The 21,368-nt window shown below is 32.5% G+C and overlaps 1 protein-coding gene across 1 annotated transcript; it reads right to left on the minus strand.

Annotated features, from left to right (window-relative positions):
• Nucleotides 1-9,045: 9,045 nt before the first annotated feature.
• Nucleotides 9,046-14,492, minus strand: LOC108473090 (thaumatin-like protein). Its single transcript, XM_017774652.2, has 2 exons — nucleotides 14,098-14,492; nucleotides 9,046-9,347 (listed from the first exon to the last, which is right to left on the minus strand). The coding sequence occupies exons 1-2, from the start codon at nucleotides 14,468-14,470 to the stop codon at nucleotides 9,046-9,048; spliced, it is 675 nt and encodes a 224-aa protein (XP_017630141.1). The 5' UTR covers nucleotides 14,471-14,492.
• Nucleotides 14,493-21,368: the final 6,876 nt, after the last annotated feature.

Genomic DNA, 21,368 nt, shown 5'->3' on the forward strand with positions numbered 1-21,368 from the left:
TTTATATTTCAGCGCCATCATTTTCTTCAGCAAAAACAACTTGTTATTGCCCAACCTCGAAGCATACAAGTTTTCAAGCTTCTCCCACAATGTTCGAGCATGTGTCTCCTGATCAATGTGGTTGTAAACATTTTCTTCAACAAATTGCCGAATAAAGCCACATATGATGCTCAAATTCTCATTCTTCATCACTTTTTGAATCGGGTTTTTGAGTAGTAAAAACCGGAAGATGCAAAGCCTTCACAAACAACAAGTCCTTCATTTTATTCCGCCAAAGTTGATAATTTGTGCCATTCAACATAATCATCTTGCTCGTATTAATTTCCATAATTATCTGACACAATAACCAAGCTCTGATACCAATTTGTTGGGAAGAAACTGAACAACCGAAACAAAATGAAAGCACAATCGATGTTCTTTCTCTCCCTATAACTCCTGTCAAAAATTATGGCAAGCACAATAGCATAAAATATGTTCTCTAGGAACCTTAATCAACCACAAAATCAACTAATGCAACCACAACAAAAATAAATAGAGACACCGGTATTTTTACGTGAAAAACCCCTCTAAATCAAGGGTAAAAACCACGGGACTTTAGAGTCCGATCAAGAGCTCCACTATCATCAAATGTTCAACTAAAAGATCACAATATCAAGCCTACAACAAGCATTCAACTCCAACAAGGCTAACAATATGTAATCTTTAGCAAAAGAGAGAAAAATGAGAGAACATCACCAAAAATGCAGCTACTGAAAAACGGGTATTTCCGACGCTACAAGACTCGGATGAAAAATCTGACCGTACAAAGTCAAGAACACCTTATCGCCTAGCTGCTGTCCAAAAATCAGCTCAATTGAACCACGGATGGACCTTCGATTGAAGAGTTGATCACTGTTGCACCAAACTTAAAAAACTAATTTTTCTATTCTCTCTTTTTCTCCAACGAGCTTCAATCTCACTCTCTTTCTCTCTGGATGAAATTGAGAATTTTGCTCTCAATAAAATGCTGCCGACATCCCATGTTAAAAGGCCAAAAAATTGCCTTTTGACAAAACCAAAAAGAAGGCAAAACATTGTGGCAGAAAATATGGGTTTCCCACATAGTGGGACCCATACCCAACATCAATAACAAAAAAAACCCAAAAATGTTATGTTTATATTATACTTTGAGTAAACTAGACATAAGGTCACTCTAAAATAAAATTTGTTCTATTTTAGTAACTTTAAATTTTTTTTCTCAATTTAGATAAAAAATTACGGACCTTTCTATAATTAATCCAAAATATTTTTTTTCCTTCTCTCCTCTCTGTAACTCAAAATGGAGAAACCAAAACAGGGCATCACAAAGCTACCTGTCTTTCACCATTTTCTCAACATTAAATCTGCGGCAACTATCAATGATAACCCAGCATACATCCTCAAATAATTAAAGAAGAATAAACATATATAAATAAGAATTGAATGAAGATGTTTTCAAAGATTTATCATTGAATTGGTTCAATCGACTCGCCCAAATTATAAATGCTAAAGAAATATATTACAAACAATTGAACGAAGATGCTTTCAAAGAAAAGACACGACCTATGCTACCCTCCATGAATGTTGACCAACACCATAATAATTCACTCTTAATCGCCATGAAATGTTCAACCCTTTACGAAAATTGTTTCAATTTATGTAATTAGATAATATTTTACACAAAACATTAACAAAATTACTAATGATTTATATAATTAAATAATATTTTGTCAAATTAAAGCTTACTGAAAGCTTATTTTAGAAATTACATCCTAGGATTCCACTATTTTTGTGACTTAGAATTGTATTTTTACTAGATTTGGGGCTACGTTTTGCTGTGGCTTTTTCTAAGCATATTTGAAACAGAAACATATAAATATGAATGGTGGATGAACTTGAAAGGAATTTATGCAATGATAATTGCTGTCGAAACCTTTGAGATCGTTTTGAAATTGACTTTTTATTTTAAAAAAAACAAAAATGGAGTCGTCACCAATCACTTTTAAGAAATGTGATCGGGTCACCTCGTAATTTGATCGTTTAAATAAGAGGTTTGTTTTACTAAAACCATGTTTTTCGGTCTACAAAAATCCAGAAAATGGGTTCGGGAGTCGGTTATGCATGAGGAGGATTAGCACATTCATTACCCCCAAAATTGGTACATAATTGATTACATAATGTCTTAATGTCGAAAATTAAAAATTTGAAAAGAATTCAAAATGCGATCTCTTTGTATTACGATATTTTAATAGAAAAAGCTTTATTCTGAATTAATTGAGAAGAAGGATCATGCCCTGTGAGTTAAGACATGACGCCTTTAATTTTTGAAAACCAAAATTATAGCCGTTTCAATCCTTGCTTAAATCTCATTCTTATATTTTTGAAATGGATTTCAACTATTTTAGTTTTAGAAAGAAGCCGTATCCCGTAAGTTAGGAAAATGACTCATCTAATTCCAAAAATAATGAACATTGCCACGGTTTAAAAATTTTACTATTTTATGCTTCGTGCGAAAAAATGAACATAACACTTAAAATGATATGCATTTAATTTATTTGGGCATAATATACACATGGATAAATGCTTAAACTTAATGTATGATATAGTGATAATGAAATAATTTAAAATGGTTATGTGGGTAGAATGATCAATAATAAGTAAATAAAGGAATATTATAATAATAATGACATAATTATAATAATATTAATATTAATAATCATATTATAGTAATAATAAATAAATGAAGTAATTTAAGATAAATAAAAATAAAAATGCATGATTAAAAAGATAAATGGACATGACATGAAAGTGCCAAAATAATAAGAGAAATAATAAAATAACAAGAACACACAAAAATTTTAAATGATAATAATAAACAAAAATTTTACCAATAAAAGCATGTATACAATCTAATTTTTAAGGATGTATAAAAATAAAGAGATAAAAATAAATAGATAAATAGATAATAATAAAATAGTAATAATAATAAAGGTACAAAAGAAGAAGAAATAAAGAAATAAATAATTGATAAAAAAAATAAAAACAATTTTAAATTTTAAAAAATGAAGGAATAATAAATAAATGAATACAAGGATTAAAATAAAAATAAATAAATAAGTGAATAATATATAAATAGATAAGTATATGAGTAAATAAATGAATAACATAAAAGGAATAATGAATAAATAAATAAGTGAATAAGTAAATAAATGAATAAAATAATTAAAATAAAAAGGACTTAATTGTAACTTAAATGAAATTAAAAGTGTAAATCGAGATAAAATAAATAATAAGGGCTAAACTATAATAAAATAAATGAATAAATTAATAGAGGACTAAATCAAAATTTAAATGAAATTTAAGGGATAAATTGTAAATAAAAAACTAATAAAACAGAATAAAGGACCAAAATAAAATGTGCGAAAAGAAATAGGGACTAAATGGGAAAATATTCCAAACCCTATTAAACGCACCGTTTCTTTGGCAAATCGGAGGGGCTAAATTAAAAAATGATAAAATTAAGTGGATAAATTTTAAAACGATAAAAAATCGAAAATAGGACCAATTTGAAAGGCATTTAAAAATGGAAGGACTGAAGCCACAATATCCCCCATACAAAACAAACGGATCCTAGAGATGGTTCGGGTCGGGTCAACGGGTCGATTGAAATGACACCGTTTCTGGTACCCACCTCTTAAAATATTCTAAGGACCAAAATGAAAATAAAATAAAATAAAGTGACGAAATAAAAAATAAAAAATAAGATAGGACTAGATTCAAACAAACCGCAAAAGCAAAAGTACCAAAGCAGAATTAGACCCCCTTTTAAAAACATGCAGATCCTGCTAGGGTTAGGTAGAGTTAGCAATTTTTGGCTTCAAAACAACATTGTTTTGGGGCTTATGAACGCCGGCCAAAACGGCATCGTTTAACCTAGCCTATATGAACTAAAAGTTTTTTAAAAAGTTCATTCTGTTTACTGTTTTTTTCTTAAAAAAACTTTGAATTTTTTTCTTTTTTTCTCTAAAAAGGGTTTGGGTCCAACCATTGGAGCTGCCGCAGGTCCGCCACGACCATCGGCTGTCGGTGATGGCAACCGCCTTCTCCGGTGGCCGAAAAAATCCAAAAAATCCTCGTTTAATCCCCTTTACTTAAAAAACCCGTTTTGAAAAAAAAAGTCGAAACACTAGAGAAATTGGCCGACGGTCATGAAACCTTTTAGTTTCTATTCCCTCCGGCGAGACCTTCAACTGAGCCCTAGGGGGACTTCGAGGCTTCTCGAGCCAGACACGAGCCTCCGACGACCGAAAACAAGTAAGAAATCTCTCCTTTTTATTTTTAATCTTATTTATTGTGAAAAAAATAAAAAAAAATGAAAAATCACCTTTTAACTTTTCTTTTCTTTCTTTTCTATTGCTTTTGTCTCTATATTTCTCTGTGTTCAAAAAAAAACCTACCAATACAATCCATTCTTTGGCTTTTATAGCCAATACAACTTGTTTATTATACATTTTTTATATTTTTTTACTATTCATATTGCCTTTACGTATTTTTCTGTTCTTTTTTTTTTGGAGGTGCATCTAGAGTCAACCGACAGGACAGAGGCAGTTGACGGTGGCAGACCTCGGGGCACGAGCATGACGTGGGTGCAGCGCAAAAGGGGGCTAAGGTTTCTATTTTTTTCTAAAAATTGTTTAGGTTTTTAGGCCATTTGGGCCATTAGGGTTTTCATTGTTTTGGGCCTGTAAATTTGGGCTTGACATTTTTTGTAACTGGACTATTTTTTTAATTTTGACTTTATCATTTTTTTGGTTTAATTTTTTGTTTTATTTGTTTGTAATCTGGGCCCAAGCTAAATTGAGCTTCTACAATTGCAAAAGAAAGGACCTAAGTAGAATAAATTAGGATTTATTTACTTACAACATTAATAGTGTATTATACATTAACCCTGAATGGATGATGGATTATATATGTGTTGTCGAAACCATTTTTTGAAAAATGGGAATCGACTTTGGTTTTGCAAATGATAAACGAAAATTGGGAGTCGCCACCAATCTTTTTTATTTAGGTGTGATCGGATCACCTAGAAATTTGGTCATTTTAATAAAATATTTTGGTTTACTAAAACAACGATTTTGGTCTACGAAATTTGAGAAGACGGGTTCAGGAGTCAATTACGTACGAGGAAGGATTAACACCCTCGTAATGCCCAAAATTGTTACCTAATTGATTAATTAATGTCTTGATGTCGAAAATTGAAAAGATTTTAAAATAAATCTTAAAATATGATCCCTTTTATGAATGTTTGGATAACTCAAGGTGGATATTAAGATTCTCTTGTTTCGAAGAAATAAAATATCACATCCAGCACGTAGGACATGACATTTCGAACCTTCGATACCAAAATCATCTCATGATTTACAAAACTCATGCATTGAACTTCTAAAAAGGATATTCGGTTGTTCGGTCAAACGATAAATCGAAACCCAGCACGTAGGGTACGATTTCTCGAAATTTCCAAACACAAAATATTGTCTTGTTTCTAATTTTTACGATCCCTTTTTATGAATGTTCGTTTTACAAAAATATTTGAATAAATCAAAGAGGATGCTAAAGACCTTCTTATCTCGAAGCAATTAAATGTCACATCCAGTACGTTAGGACACAACAGTTTAAACCCCCGAAAATTAGCTTGCCTTTTGATTTAAAAAAAACATATTTAAATTTTAAAAGGATATTCGATTATTTAGATTAAACGAGAAAAATCAAAACCCAATAAGTTAGGGCACAATTTTCTCGAATTTTCAAGACGAAATATTGCCTTATTTTATTTTTGTATATTTAAATAAATATGTATGCAATATTTAAAACCATGCGTATCATTTGGATTTTAGTGTAAAGAATGAACCTTCAACATGACTCATGATGTGATTGGAATAATAATAGAATGATAACACAAATTTGTTGTAAAAAAATATGAAAAGAAATTACGATGATAATACGCATAATAAAATGATTAATGCGCTAACATGAATGACAATGAGGAATACGAGAATATAATAAGCGAATAAATAAAATAAACAAACTGATTATCAATCGTAAGGAGAACTACAAAATTAAAATAAAAGTAAATAAACATGTAAATAAATAGTATATAAAATGGTTTAAAAATAATGTGAACAATAATAATAATAATAATAATAATAATAATAATAATAATAATAATAATAATAATAATAATAGTAATAAATAATCGAAAGCTTGGAGTTAAAAAGGTATGAATAAATAAATAATAATAAAATAATAAATAAAAATAATGATGATGATAAAAATCTAAAGTTTAAAAACTATATAAAAGATATAAATAAATAAAATATTAACGAGAGTAAAAATAAAATACGATTATTAAAAAATAATATAATAAATTGAAATATAACAATAGAAATAGATAAAAATTTAGATTAATAATAGTAATTTTAGAATAAGAAAATGATTATAAATAGGAATATAATAATAATAGTAATAATAAATCAAATTAGTCTAATGATAATAACCAGTAAGTAAATAAAAAGAAAATAATAGTGGCAATAATAATATTAAATTGGTTAATATAATAATAACAATACCACATAATAATAATAATAATAATAATAATAATAATAATAATAATAATAATAATAATAATAATAATGATAAATATTTTAAAGTTCGAAATTATTTAAAAGATATAAACAAAATGAATGATAAAATGATAATAATAAGGATAAAATAAAATAAACATGTTAAAAATAATATTAAATTATTTATTATACTAATAATGACTTGTATGCAGAAAAGAAAATATAATAATACTGATAACAATAGTAATACAATAGTAATAATAATGATAACAAAAGTAGAAATAAAATAATAATAATAAATAATAACATCAATAGTGAAACATGTGCATGGCAGAATAATGATAATGAATTTAAAATGTGAAATAAAAGTATAAAGAAACAAATAAATGAATAGATATATGCGTAAACAATTGAAATAATATACAATAATCTACAAGGGTGGAAATTAAACGAAAAAGGATTAAATAAAAATAAAAATGAAATTTAAAGGCTAGAGTATAATAAAAATAACGAATAAGGACTGAATCAAAACCAAATGGGGCTAGAGGGGATAAATTGTAAAAAAATAAAATAGGAGAGGACCTAAACTGAACGCGCGAACAAAGAACAAGGGTCAAATGGGAAATTATTCCCTAGATTCTTTTTTTTTTAAACGCACCGTCTCAAGTGGTCAAATAGTCGAAGGATTAAAATGAAACGAGACCCAAAATTATGGGGCAAAATTAAAAATAGAAAGGAAATAGGATTAAATCAAAGACAAGAAAAAAGAGGAGGGATTGGATCCATAAATAAGCCATTAGGGCGAAAACACGCGGGTCTTGGCCTATGCGGGTTGGGTTACACGGGTTTCCCCCCTAAATGACGCCGTTTTGAGGCGTGGGGGGGAGGGAGTTGCAAAACGTCACTGTTTTGCATTGGCTATTAAAGCCATTTTTTATTCTTTTTTTATTTTCAGCCTCATTTTTTCAAAAGAAAAGAAAAACAGAGAGCCTTTTGCTCTCTCCCCCTCTCCCTTCTTCCTTTCGACTAGGGTTTTTAAACCCATCATCGCCGGCAGTCCTTCATTCCTCCACCGTGGACAGTGGTCGTGGCAGCATCAAACGGGCTTTTTAGCCCTTGATCAAGCCACGTTTGAAGGCCAAGCCTTCAAGGCCTGGGCAATCGAGATTGGGAGGCTTCCCCCTCTCCCTTTGGAGTTCGAACCCGACGACGGAGGGAGGAGTTCCGGCGACGCGATTTGGTAAGTTCCCTTTCCCCTCCTTTTTTATTTATTTCAAGCCCTTTTTTTATTAAAAAAAGATTTTCAAAATAAATAAAATAAAAACAAATAGAAAAATCGAAAATAAAAAGATCAAAAAATAAGAACAAACACATTTTAGATTTCTTTTCTGCTTTCGATTTCTCTGAAAATATATGTGTAATACAATTTTTTTTTTAAAAATGAACCCCCTCCTTACATTGGCTTCTTTTCGGCCTTTAAACCAATTTACAAGACCCTATTTTGCTATTCTTTCGCTACTGTTGCCTATTTTTCTTTGCTTGCGTGTTGTCTTTTCTTCTCTGTTTGTAGATTTGAGCGGTGTGCACGCTGGTGGCAGCAGGGAGGCACATGGGTGGTACGGCGCAAAGTAGAAGGGCTAGGGTTAGGGTTTCCAAAAATTTTAAAAGGATTGGGCCTATCAGGCTTTATTTTGTTGGGTTTGTGAAATTAGGTAGTGCATTGGGCCATAGAGTATTTGGGCTTTGTAAATGGACTTTAAACAAATTTTTTATGAATTTGGACTGTTTTGGTTTTGTTATATCGGGCCCGGGCAAATTTGGACCCGTACATGTGTGACTTGTACACTTCGATTTAAATAAAAGCTTGAATTCTAATAGATAAGCAACTAAAAGTTGATGCATTGGATGTATACTTTTGCATTATTTAGCATCTTCCATAATAGTGAAATTTGTAACCAAATAAATAATAAATGATATCCTCTCATCGACATTACATGATAGATAGAAATTAATGTGGTCACGAGTCATTTGTCTTAGTGATAAATGGCTTAATTACCATTTGTTAGTAATTGTCTTTTCATGAAGCAAGATATAATAGTTATCATTAGATAAAATAAGATCGAAGAGCTAAGTCATGATATTTTACTGGTTGTAATTAATAGATGAAGAGTCGAAATTTAATTACAAATTATTTGAACTCATATTATAAATGTACAGTCAATTCCCCAGTAGCTCGAGACAACCAGAAACGATTAATGACAAACTTTTACCCATTAAATCCATAAACTCCATATTTGAAGTTTTAATACAATTTCACTTAGCTGCACGACATACCCGTGCTTGAGAAAAGAACTTATTTCTCCATTATTTAATATGTAACTTCATAAGGCACCAAGCAACCATTCAGTCAAGGGCAGAACACAACCCTGTAATTGGTCCCACCAGGGCAAGTAAATGTGCTTGTTTGATCATCTTTAGGGTAACTGTAAGCATCGGGGCATCTTGCCTTGAAGAACTTGGACAAATTCGTTGGGCTACAATTCCCTGAATTGCAACAATATTGATCTGTTTTGTAGACAGTGCAAGGGTTATTGCACCCACCTGGGGCTTTCAACTCATTAGGGCATTGACCTGTGATATCAGCTGTGCATCGAATGCCCCTGCTGCACCCGCCAGATGTTGGGCTAAATTCCATGGGAACATTAAATCTGTTAGAATTAAGTGACCTAAATTCTTATTTAAATAAAATACGATGGAAAATAAAATAAAAGTAAAATCCATATAGAACTAGACTTCTTTTATTTTATTTTAGAATAAGGTTTTTAAACCTTATTAAACTCCATCTATTTTATATTGATTAGATAAGGTGTTTCAATCCTACTAGAATATGGCTTTGCAAGCCTATAAATAGACATAGTCTATTCCTCTTGTATTTGAGTAAAAAATTTTTCGACATAGTGAATTTTCTTCTCCTCTCGCCTGGTTTTTTTCCGAAAGAGTTTCCACGTAAAATTTATGTGTTCTTTATTTTTATTTATTTTATTCTATTTTATTTTTCACAAATTGGTATCGAGCTTAGGGTTATTCATCTCGATCACGGTAATGGCGTCTTTGAAGTATGAAATTCATTGTTGGATCGCAACACCGATTTGCGTTGTGGCAAATTAAGATGCAAGCGCTTCTTGCAGATGGATCTAGAGGATGCCCCTAGGATAGATAAGATGCCTTCGACATTAATGAGATGAAGAGAAGAAGCGTAAGGATCGAAAGGCATTAACACAATTACATCTCGCATTTGTCCAACGAAATTTTGCAGGATGTGATGAAAGAGAAAACTGCCACGCATTGTGGAAGAGGCTAGAACAAATATGTATGTCGAAAACTCTAACAAGCAAGTTGCATATGAAGCGGCGTCTTTATGCTCATCGTTTGGAGGAAGGTGCGTCAGACACGAACACTTAACAGTGTTTAAAGAAATTCTCTCAAACTTGGAGGCCATGGAGGTTCAAGATGATAAGGAAGATCTAGGGTTGATTCTACTTTGTTCGTTACCCCCGTCTTATTCAACCTTTAGAGACACGATTTTATATAGCCGCGAGTCTCTCACAGCTTGATGAGGTTTATGATTCTTTAACCTCGTATGATAAGATGAAGCATCTTGTGGTTAAACCCAACTCTCAGGGAGAGGGTCTCATTGTTCGTGGGAGACAAGACCGGAATGTTGATGATGATCGTGGTAAAACACAGAACGGAATCCTCGTGGTAAATCTAAGGGTAGATCGAAATCTTCAAGCAGAGGTAAAACTTGCAACTTCGCAAGAAGAAAGGGCACATTAAATCGAGTGCTATAAGCTACAAAATAAGATTAAAAGGGAGGTCGCGAATCAAAAGGAAAACAAACGAAAAATTCGGTGAAGCTGATGTTGTAGAAGACTACGCGATGGTGAACTTCTAGTTGCTTCATCAATGATTCTAAAGTAAGCAAGGAGTGGATACTTGATTCAGTCTGCACCTTCCACATGAGTCCCAATCGGGATTGGTTTACAACTTATGAAACAAGATGTCAAGGTGTTGTTTTGATGGGAAATAATGCTTCATGTAAAATCGCAGTGTTGGAACAATTAAAGTTAAGATGTTTGATGGAGTTGTCGAACACTTAGTGACGTCATGGCATGTTCGAATTGAAAAGAAATTTAATTTCGTTGAGTACTCTTGATTCAAAAGTGCAGATACACACTGAAAGTGGGGTTTTAAAGATTTCAAAGGGTCCCTTGTTGTGATGAAAGGGCAAAGAAAGATTGCCAAGTTATATGTTTCTGAGGTTCTATCATTCGGTGATGCAAATTGCCGCTTCCTCTTCCTTGTCGATGATGATATTACTAAACTTTGGCATATGCGCCTAGGGCATATGAGTGAGAATGGCATGGCGAAATTAAGCAAAAGAGGACTTCTTAATGGGCAAGGAATTTGCAAACCGAATTTCTGTGAGCACCTTGTGTTTTGGGAAGCAAAAGAGAGTTCGATTCACTAGAGGAATCCATAACACGAAGGAAATGTTGGAGTATATCCATTCGATCCGTGGGGGCGTCCAGAGTGCCTTCGAGAGGTGGAGCTAATTATATGCTAACCTTTATTGATGATTTTTCCGAAAAGTTTGGGCGTTCTTCACAAGCGAAAGCGATGTGTTTTCCACATTTAAGTCTTGGAAAATTATGATTGAAAAAGCAGACGGAAAAGCAGATAAAATACCTCCGTCATGCACAATGGCTTAGAGTTACGCTCGATGAGTTTAATAGATTGTGTAAGTCGAAGGGATCATGAGACACTTGACGATTCGTCATACTCCACAAAAGCGGCGTTGCGAGCGAATGAACGAACGATCATGGAGAAGGTTCGATGTATGTTGTCAAATGCCAACTTACAAGTCATTTTGGGCGAAGCGACCTCTCTTGCATGTTTTTGATCAACCGATCTCCATCCGTTGCCATTGAGAAAAAGACTCCACAAGAGGTATGGTCCGTAATCCCGCTAATTATTCGATTTAAAGATTTTTGGGTGTCTGCGTATGCTCATGTTGATAATGGAAAATTGGAACCGAGATCCATTAAATGCGTTTTCTTGGTTATAAAGTGGTGTAAAAGGCTATAAGTTATGGTGTCCTGAAAATAGAAAAGTTGTGATTAGCAGAGATGTTGTTTTTGATGAAACGCTATGCTACCTAACTTATCTCTTAAAGACTCTTCCAATAAAGAAAACCAAAAGCGGTGGAGCATCGATTAATACGTAATCAACTCCTCAAGCCAAGACAAAAATTGAGAATAGAGTTGCTTCTTCACCGCAATACTCTATCGCCAAAAACAGGACAAGAAGAGAAATTAAACCTCCAAAGAAGTATGCCGAGGTTGATCTAGTTGCTTATGCTTTAAATGTGGTGAAGATATAGATGCTAATCAAGAGCCATTTAATTATTCGAGGCGATTAGTGTGAAGACTCGAAAAAGTGGATGTTTGCTATGCAAGAGGAGATGGAATCACTCCACAAAAAGCAGAACATGGGATCTTATAAAACTTCCTAAAGGTAAAAAGGTCATTCGTTGTAAATGGGTGTTTAAAAGAAAGAAGGACTCAGGAGTTGAAGAACCCGGATATAAAGCAAGGCTTGTTGCAAAGGGTTACAGTCAAATTCGAGTGGACTTCACAGATGTGTTCTCTCCAGGTTGTTAAGCATAGTTCGATTCGAGCTTTGCTTGGTATTGTTGCCATGCATGATTTGGAGCTTGAGCAGTTAGATGTAAAACGCATTTTTGCATGGAGAACTTGAGGAAGATATTTACATGCAACAACCGAGAGGGTTTTATAGTCTCGAAAAAAGAGGACTATGTTTGCTTGTGAAAAAGTCCCTTTACGGTTTGAAACAGATCACCAAGACAAAGGGTACAAGAGGTTTGATTCCTTTATGACTTCTCATGATTTCAAAAGAAGTAGTTTTGACAGTTGTGTCTACTTTAAGAAAAATGTTGATGGTTCTTTTGTGTATCTACTTCTTTATGTTGATGACATGTTGATAGCAACAAAAGATAAAGAGAGATAAGAAAGGTTAAAGCCCAACTAAGTGAAGAATTTGAGATGAAAGATTTAGGACCAGAAAGAAGATACTTGGTATGGAGATTCTCGAGATAGAAAAGCAAGTAAATTGTACCTAAGTCGGAAGGGTACATTGAGAAAGTTCTTTGCGGGTTCAATATGCAGAGTGCTAAGCTGTTAGTACTCCTTTAGCGACCTATTTCGGACTTTCATCGGCCTTATCTCCTCAATCGATAATGAGATTGAGTACATGTCACATGTTCCATACTCTAGTGCGAGAGGATCTCTCATGTATGCTATGGTTTGTTCACGTCCGATTTATCATATGCAATCGGTCGATTAGCGAGATACATGGCGAATCTCGTAAAGAACACCGGAAAGCGATTCGATGGATTTTAAGATACTTACGAGGCACTACTAATGTTTGCTTACAGTTTGGAAGAACTAAAGATGGAGTTATAGGGTATGTTGATGCTGATTTTGCTGGAGACCTTGATAGAAGAAGATCTCTCACGAGTTACGTCTTTACAATCGGAGGTTGTGCAATTAGTTGGAAAGCCACTTTGCAAACTACGATCGCTTTGTCTACCACTGAAGTCGAGTACATGGCGATTATCGAGGCTTGTAAAGAAGCTATTTGGTTGAAGGACTATTTAGTGAACTCAATGAAGACCTTCAAATCAGCACGATATTTTGTGACAATCAGTGCCATCTTTCTTACAAAAGATCAAATGTTTCATGAGAGAACAAAACACATTGATATTCGGTATCATTTTGTTCGTGATATTATTGCTCGTGGTGATATTGTTGTGAGCAAAATTAGCACTCATGAAAATCCTGCAGATATGATGACTAAGTCACTTCCTATAACCAAGTTTGAGCATTGCTTAGACTTGGTTGGTGTTCATTGTTGAAGTTAAACCCTTAAGGGGTTTTTGGAAGAGGTGAAGAACTTGTTTATTGAAAGTTCGCGATGAAGAACTTGTTCATTGAGAATTTGTGTCAAGGTGGAGATTGTTAGAATTAAGTGACCCAAATTCTTATTTAAATAAAATACGATGGAAAATAAAATAAAAGTAAAATCCATATAGAACTAGACTTCTTTTATTTTATTTTAGAATAAGGTTTTTAAACCTTATTAAACTCCATCTATTTTATATTGATTAGGATAAGGTGTTTCAATCCTACTAGAATATGGCTTTGCAAGCCTATAAATAGACATAGTCTATTCCTCTTGTATTTGAGTAAAAAAATTTTTCGACATAGTGAATTTTCTTCTCCTCTGCCCGTGGTTTTTTTCCCGAAAGGGTTTCCACGTAAAATTTATGTGTTCTTTATTTTTATTTATTTTATTCTATTTTATTTTTCACAAAATCCATCAACCAGAGAGATATCAAAGAAATCCAAGTTGTTGAACTGGTTTAATGCGAATTCAGCCAAGGTGTTTGGGGGTGCACCATAGGCTTTGCACTGAAGTAGGCCCCCACAGTCACCGGTTTGGCATCTGCCTCGTCCGGCTCTGTCGAATTGGCAATTGGTTCGACCCCAGATACGGGCTCCTGTAGTGCCAGGATTCACATTTAGATTCCAAACTCCGCCTCTGCTCAGCTCTCTGCCACCACCAGGAACGGCTGCTGCCCAAACCTTGTAAGGACAGTTGTTTCGAATGTTGAAACTGGCAGCACTGGCCACCGTGAAGCAGAGAGCAATAAAAGAGATTGAAAATAGAGAGAGGCTTTTGAAGTTCATCTTTTAAATTAGCTTTCTACTTGTATGTAGTGTGTTAGGAAAAGGTGGATTTATATAGGGTTGTGAATGCGGTTGAGGACCAATAGCTAATGTAATCATATAAATGTTAGTGGAAAAATAATTTTGAAGTTAGGTAAAAGTCATATAGGAGGAAACTTCTAAATTCCAAATTCTTAATTATCCTTTGTGGAATAATCTACAAATTAATGATTCTATGCCGGTAGATGATATGAGATGGTCGTCTACAAATTAATAATCTACAAACTAATTTTCCAACAATAATAATTCACACTTAATAAACAATGACTTGGTCATGTCTACGAAAGAAGACTAGGTGTCCTCTACCTCTTTGGGGTGAAAGATTAAAGCTTTCACAAAGAAAAATATAACAGCTCTGAGTTCTTATGAGCTTATCTTTCGACATATTAAGGGTAATCCAAAGGGACCCATATAGAGAATACTCTTTTCTTATAGGGTTCAAGTTTTAGATCCACTTTTTTTCTCTTTAATTCTTTAATTTTTTTAATTTAGTCACTGAATTTTTTGAAATCAAATTTTTTTGTCACTCTCCCCTTGATTGCTATTAGATAAATGTCTGAAAGTTTATATGAACTTTTTTTATTGGTCTAATAACAAATTTAACCTTACAATTTACATATTCTAATAATTTAGTTTTAAGTGCTTGATTTTTTTCTTCTTTTTCACAGCAGATACTTCCTTTTGATTTAGCAGTACCTTTAATGCCTTTGAATTATCTCCACTAATGTAGCTACCAACGTTGAATTAATATTTGCCAAAAACTCTCCTTGGCTCATTTTTAAGCTTAAATATCTTGTTTTTCTCTCGAATTTGCTTCTTGCCACCTATTTTCTCTCTCTCTTTTTTTTTCAACAAAAATAATTATAAAATTTAGTCAAAGATATTAATACAATAGTAGTCAAATATATTTTTATTAATATAATTTTAGTGGAATATGGAAATAATGTATTTTTCATGTTCCTTTACGGTCCAGGGATATGGAAATAAATTATTAATTTGTATAAATTTTTGTTAGGTAATTAGTTTATGCAATTAAAATATTTGTTTAAGAAACAAAGTTGGATAAATGTTAGGATTTTTAATCTTTTGTTACAAAATACAGAAACTTTAGAAAATTTTAGGATGAATACAGAATTGTACAGTTATTCTCATTTATGATTTTATTAGATCCAATTTTTTAAAATTATTAAATTAAATTTAGCCCTGTGAATATTGCAATTTTTTGGGGAATTATTAACCGAACAATTCATTACTGTGAATATTAAAATAGTAAATAATATATTATTGATGTGATTATTAATTTACGTTTTTAATTTATTTAATTGAAACAACAATTTTATTACAGAATAAAATATCTTATTTTTAACTCAAAATTTGTATAATAAATTATTTAAACACATTTAATATTTTATATTTAATAAACATCTTAATATTTAAGATTGTCACATGTAATTAATTTATTGTTACAATAAATTGCATGCTTAATTTGCTTTAGTATATATTCTTATTTTTTTAGTAGAATGATGAAAATCAATTTAAGATGTAATACAAAGATTGGTATGATATTTTTAGCGGTTAGTATCCTATTCAAAAGAGTTTATGGTTATTGGTAATTGCGGCTTCGTGTTGGACAGTATGGCTAGCTTGAAACGAGAAGGTGTTTGAAAGGTCAGTGGCCACAATTGATTCTGTAATCTTTCAATAAAAAATGAGATCGTTGATGTGGCCTAGATCAGTACATGATGATTGTCTATTTTCGGAGGTTGATTGGTGGGGATGGCCTAAGGATTGCAGGTCAGGTAGAAAATTGGGGAGGGATAGGGATTGTGTTTGGGATCCTCCTCCTACGGGTTGGTTGAAATTTAATGTGGTTGGAGTAGTTGTGGAGGAGGTTGCGGGCTGTGGACGGGTGTTGGGGACGAAAAGGGAGTGGTCTTGGCTCTTTTTTCTAGTAAATGTGGTGTGTGTAGTGGAGCAAGTGGTAGTAATGGCTATTAAAGTTGCAATGGAGATTTTTATTGATTTGATACGGAAGGTAATGTTCCTCTGATTGTGGAGGTTGAATTGAGTAGTGTTTCTGATTGGCTAAAGTATAGCCGTTTACAACCATGGTCGGTAAGAAAATTATTTGCTGATATTGAAGGAGGATTATGACATTTGGTGGAGATAAAGTTTGTCATCACAAATAGTCAGAAGAATGGTATAGCTAATTCTTTGGCAAATGTTGGACTGTCTAGGAATCACTTTTAAAAGCTTATTGGTAATATGTTGTTTCTTGGTGATTTGTATTAGTGCAGTTAGTCTGCTTGTTGTTATATTTCTTTGTAGGTTGTACTGTTGTTTTTTGCAGCTCTTTCGATCGGACATGAGTTGAGAGTTTTTATTACTCCATTTTACTTGTAATTGATTGAGCTAAAAAAAATCTTATCATCCATTGCATTTAAATGCACATGTGTCAATTAAAATGGTTTTGATTTGGGGGCCACTAAATGGAATAATAAAAAAAATAGCGAAATAAATTGAGAAATTGAACACACAAATTTAACGTGGAAAATCCCCTTCAAACAGGATAAAAAACCATGGGCAAAGATAATTTTACTATAATGGAAAAAGAACAAAGAGTATAAAAGATGGAGATAAAAAACTAAACCCCGAAAGCCCCAAAACAAAGAACCCTCAAAATGTAAACAGAAAGTTCTTTAAATGTGTTATGAGTTCTAATCTCTAATGGGTGTATTTTCTAAGGTTGTAAAAGAACCTATTCATAGGCTAAATTAGTAAGTCAAATAAATTATGCTAATGAATGCTAAATATATTATACTAATAAATACTAATCTTCAAGAAAAAAGATATATTTTGTTTAATTTGACTTGCAAGCAATCTCTTAGAATTTGGGTCACACAACTCTAATAATCTCCACTTTGACACGAATTCTTACAACGCCATCTTTGCCAAAGCTCGCCACGGGCCTATCTTGAACTATTTAAGGAATAACTGAGTCGAGCCTGTGCTTAGAAGTTGGAAGACTTCTAGCTTTCGACTTGTGCAATACCAAAACAAAACTAACCCGGGTCTGATTTCCACGAATACAGTGCCCTAACTTTTCAAAACCTGCATCCAAAAAAGAACCTTTCTTCAACAAAACGGTCATACCTTTTTCTCTCCTAAGACCAAGTTGCCTCCACTCCAAACGAGTTGACTTAGACTCCGTAACGGACAAGGGACATCCAATTTCTCCGGTCACTATAAAACCTTCCAACATATAAAGATTGTCAGGTCTTTTACCTTTTAACAAAACGAGAGCTCCACAAGATATTTTAATGTTGCTCGACTTGATGTTGATTCTACATCCTTTCAAATCTAAAATACTCAAGGAGATAAGATTCTTTCATAAATCAGGTACATACATGACATCTGAGAGTGTCCTAATCGTCCCATCGTGTATCTTAATTTTAACAGTACCAATACCAATTACCTTACTAGATGAATCATTTCCCATGCGCACAACTCCACTTTCAACCGAACTGTATGTAGAGAACCATCCTCTATTGGGACACATGTGGAAAGAACAACCAGAATCTAGGATGGATGTGAGCTTAGAGTTATCGCTCATTGACACTAACAATAAATCATCACTGCTTTCATCGGCCAAATTAGCACCAGCTACATCTTCCTTGTTACTCTCAGCAGCTCTTTTATTTTGCAGTTTATAACAATCTGCTTTAACGTGACCTAACTTTTTACAATAGCGACACCTTTTGTCTCGTTTCTTTAATGATACCAAAACGGAAGCTTGCCTATCTGCCTTGCTATCCAAACCAAACTCATTGTCAAGTTTGTCTCTACTCAACAAATGACCCTTCACATCTTCGAACGAGAGTTTGTCTCTGCCATAAATCAGGGTCTCCCTAAAAGACTTGTATGAAGGAGGTAAAGAGCACAATAATAGCATAGCCTGATCTTCATCGTCAATATAAACTTCAACGTTCTTTAAATCATTTAAAAGAGTAATGAATTGACTGATGTGATCTCTAAGAAGCTCACCTTCGTTCATGCGAAACGTAAATAGACGTTGTTTCACACTAAACGATTAGCTAGAGACTTAGTCGCATAAAGAGTTTCTAACCTTTTCCACCAGGCGGATAAGGTCTTCTCCATCAATACCTTCTGCAATACTGTATTCGTGAGGCACAACTGGATTGCAACCAAGGTCTTTTCATCAAGCTCTTCTCATTCTATTTGATTTAGATTCTCAGGGTTTTTTCCCGTAACAACCTTTTTCAAGCTGGTTTGAACTAGAATTGCCATCACCCAAACTTACCACAGATTGAAATTTGTCTCACCATCAAATTTCTTAATTTCATACCTTGTTGCTGCCATATCTGAATGGGCTATTATATGAAAATTGAACTAGCTTTGATACCACTTGTTAGGATCGAACCGATTAAGTAACAGGTAAAAAAAATACCAGAATAAACTGAGAAATTGAATACACAAATTTAACGTGGAAAAGCCTCTCCAAAGAGGATAAAAAATCACAGGCAAAGATAATTTTACTATAATGGCAAAAGAACAAATAGTACAAAATATGGAGATAAAAAACTAAACCCCAAAAACCCCAAAACCCTAAAACAAATAACCCTCAAAACGTAAACATAAAATTCTCTAAATGTGTTATGAGTTCTAATCTCTAATGAGTATATTTTCTAAAATTGTAAAAGAACTTATTTATAAGCTAAATTAGTAAGTCAAATAAATTATGCTAATGAATGCTAAATATATTATACTAATAAATACTAAATCTTCACGAAAGAAGACTAGGACCATGATAATAAATACTTAATTTTCCTTGATTTCTCTCTCCTTTTTTCTTCTTCTTCACGAAAATTGACTTATAAAAAGCTTTAAAGTAGTCTTCTAATACAGCCAATCATTTTCTCTTTTCTTTTTATAATTTTATTTTTAAAATAAATAATTGTAAAAATTGAGTTACAAATTCTTCAAAGTAGAGTGTTGTAATAAAGCCAACAATTTACTCTTATTTTTTATTTTAATGTTTACTTTTATGAAACTATATGAAAAAGCATAACAAAAGTTATTACATAAAAATATTTTATAAGTGTATTGGTGGTCCATTTGTAAGTGTAATGTGGATTCTATTAATTTTTTTACTCAAAATTTCTTTTTTCTTTTTTCAATCTATGTGGCTTAAAATCTTATTTTAAAAATAAAATATGATTTTTAAGGAAAACAAAATATGAAAATTAAACTTTGGGTTAACTTCCTTTTTCAATCACTTGATTTTATCTTCACGATATAATGAAAGGAAAAGATGATATAGAGTTTAAACCCAAATCATCTAAATGCCAAATGAAAGCTCTTATCATTACTCTAAACAAGTCTTCAATTATAACAATGGATAAACTTTTTTTAAAACTCTTATAATTGATAAACTTTTATAATGTACAAAGTAATAAATGAAAAAAAAAATTTTGTCCTAATATCCAATCAATTCACGAGTTCTAACTAGTATCAAGAAAAACAAGCTTTAAAAAAAAAACAAAGTTATGGATAAAAAATTATGTGAAAGGTAGCTCTCTTTTCCACTAAATCGTTCATTTTTGGGGGCAATTCATGTTCTTCAACACCTCACCTTTGTAATCAAATTTAAACCCATTAATGATGAATATCCATTTCATGGTAATTCATTTTTTAGGAAATGGAATCTGATTCAAATGAAGACTTAATATAGGAACCAAGGTGAAGGGTTTGATGGGAGGGAATACCAGGAACAAATGGTGTCCTCTAGCTCTTTGGAGTGAAAGATTAAGGGTGATCCAAAGGGACCCTTTATTTCTCTTATAGGGTTCAAACTTTATTTCTCTTTAATGGGTTTTTTTATTTTTGAATACAATGCGATTTTTTGTGCATATTTCCATCTCCATCCAATAATCATATGAAGAGCCAATATAATTGGCCTCAATTTAGCTTCACCGGACTCCAAAATACCAAAATTCACAAGGAGGAGAGGGCCATACAGTCCCCAACCTAGGTCCCACCGCTTTCGAACAAGGCACACACAATCTAGGATTCAACCACCATTGGGATTCAATCACAATCCACCCTTCCTTGGATGCTTTTACAAATAGAACGAAGCTTAGCAAGAAACAAAATTTCATCAATCGATAACCTCTTCTTATTGAACCAAATGGACCAAAGAAAAGAAGTGGCGCAGATGAATCACCATTGCTTTAACAAACCTGCAAAATTCATGTTAACTAGCTTAATTACATTTTAATTAATGGGTATACTACAGAAATTGTCACTAAACAATGGTTCAAATTATGTTTCCGACACTCAACTCTCAAAAGTGATTATATATTATTATTTTTGTCAACAATAATTTTTATTTTATATATTTTTAAATTTATTATTTTATATATATTTTTGAATTATTTAGATTTAGAATCAAATTGAAAACACTTGTAAATTTTGAGGGTTAATTTTTAAAATCATGCCTAAATTGATATAATATGTAAAAGTTGTGGGCTAAATGACTGAACTATATAATGTGGGTGCTTAAATTGTAAATTTTTATTTTGGGTACCTAAAATAAAAATTTTTGATAGTTGGGTGACTATATATGTAGTTTACTCATATGATTATCAATAATATTAAATAACTTAAAAATATAAACCCTGAATTTTTTAAATGAAAAAACTTTAAAGAGCTTATGAAAATAATGGTCTACTCTTATTTATAAGGTAAATGTGAGCTATGATAGTGTTTTATAGTTAATGTGGGATTGAAATTAACCTTTTAATTTTGTAAAATGCATATGAGAGTATGTATATTTTTA

The sequence above is a fragment of the Gossypium arboreum genome, chromosome 11 (assembly GCF_025698485.1).
Source record: "Gossypium arboreum isolate Shixiya-1 chromosome 11, ASM2569848v2, whole genome shotgun sequence".
NCBI classification, from domain to species: Eukaryota; Viridiplantae; Streptophyta; class Magnoliopsida; order Malvales; family Malvaceae; genus Gossypium; species Gossypium arboreum.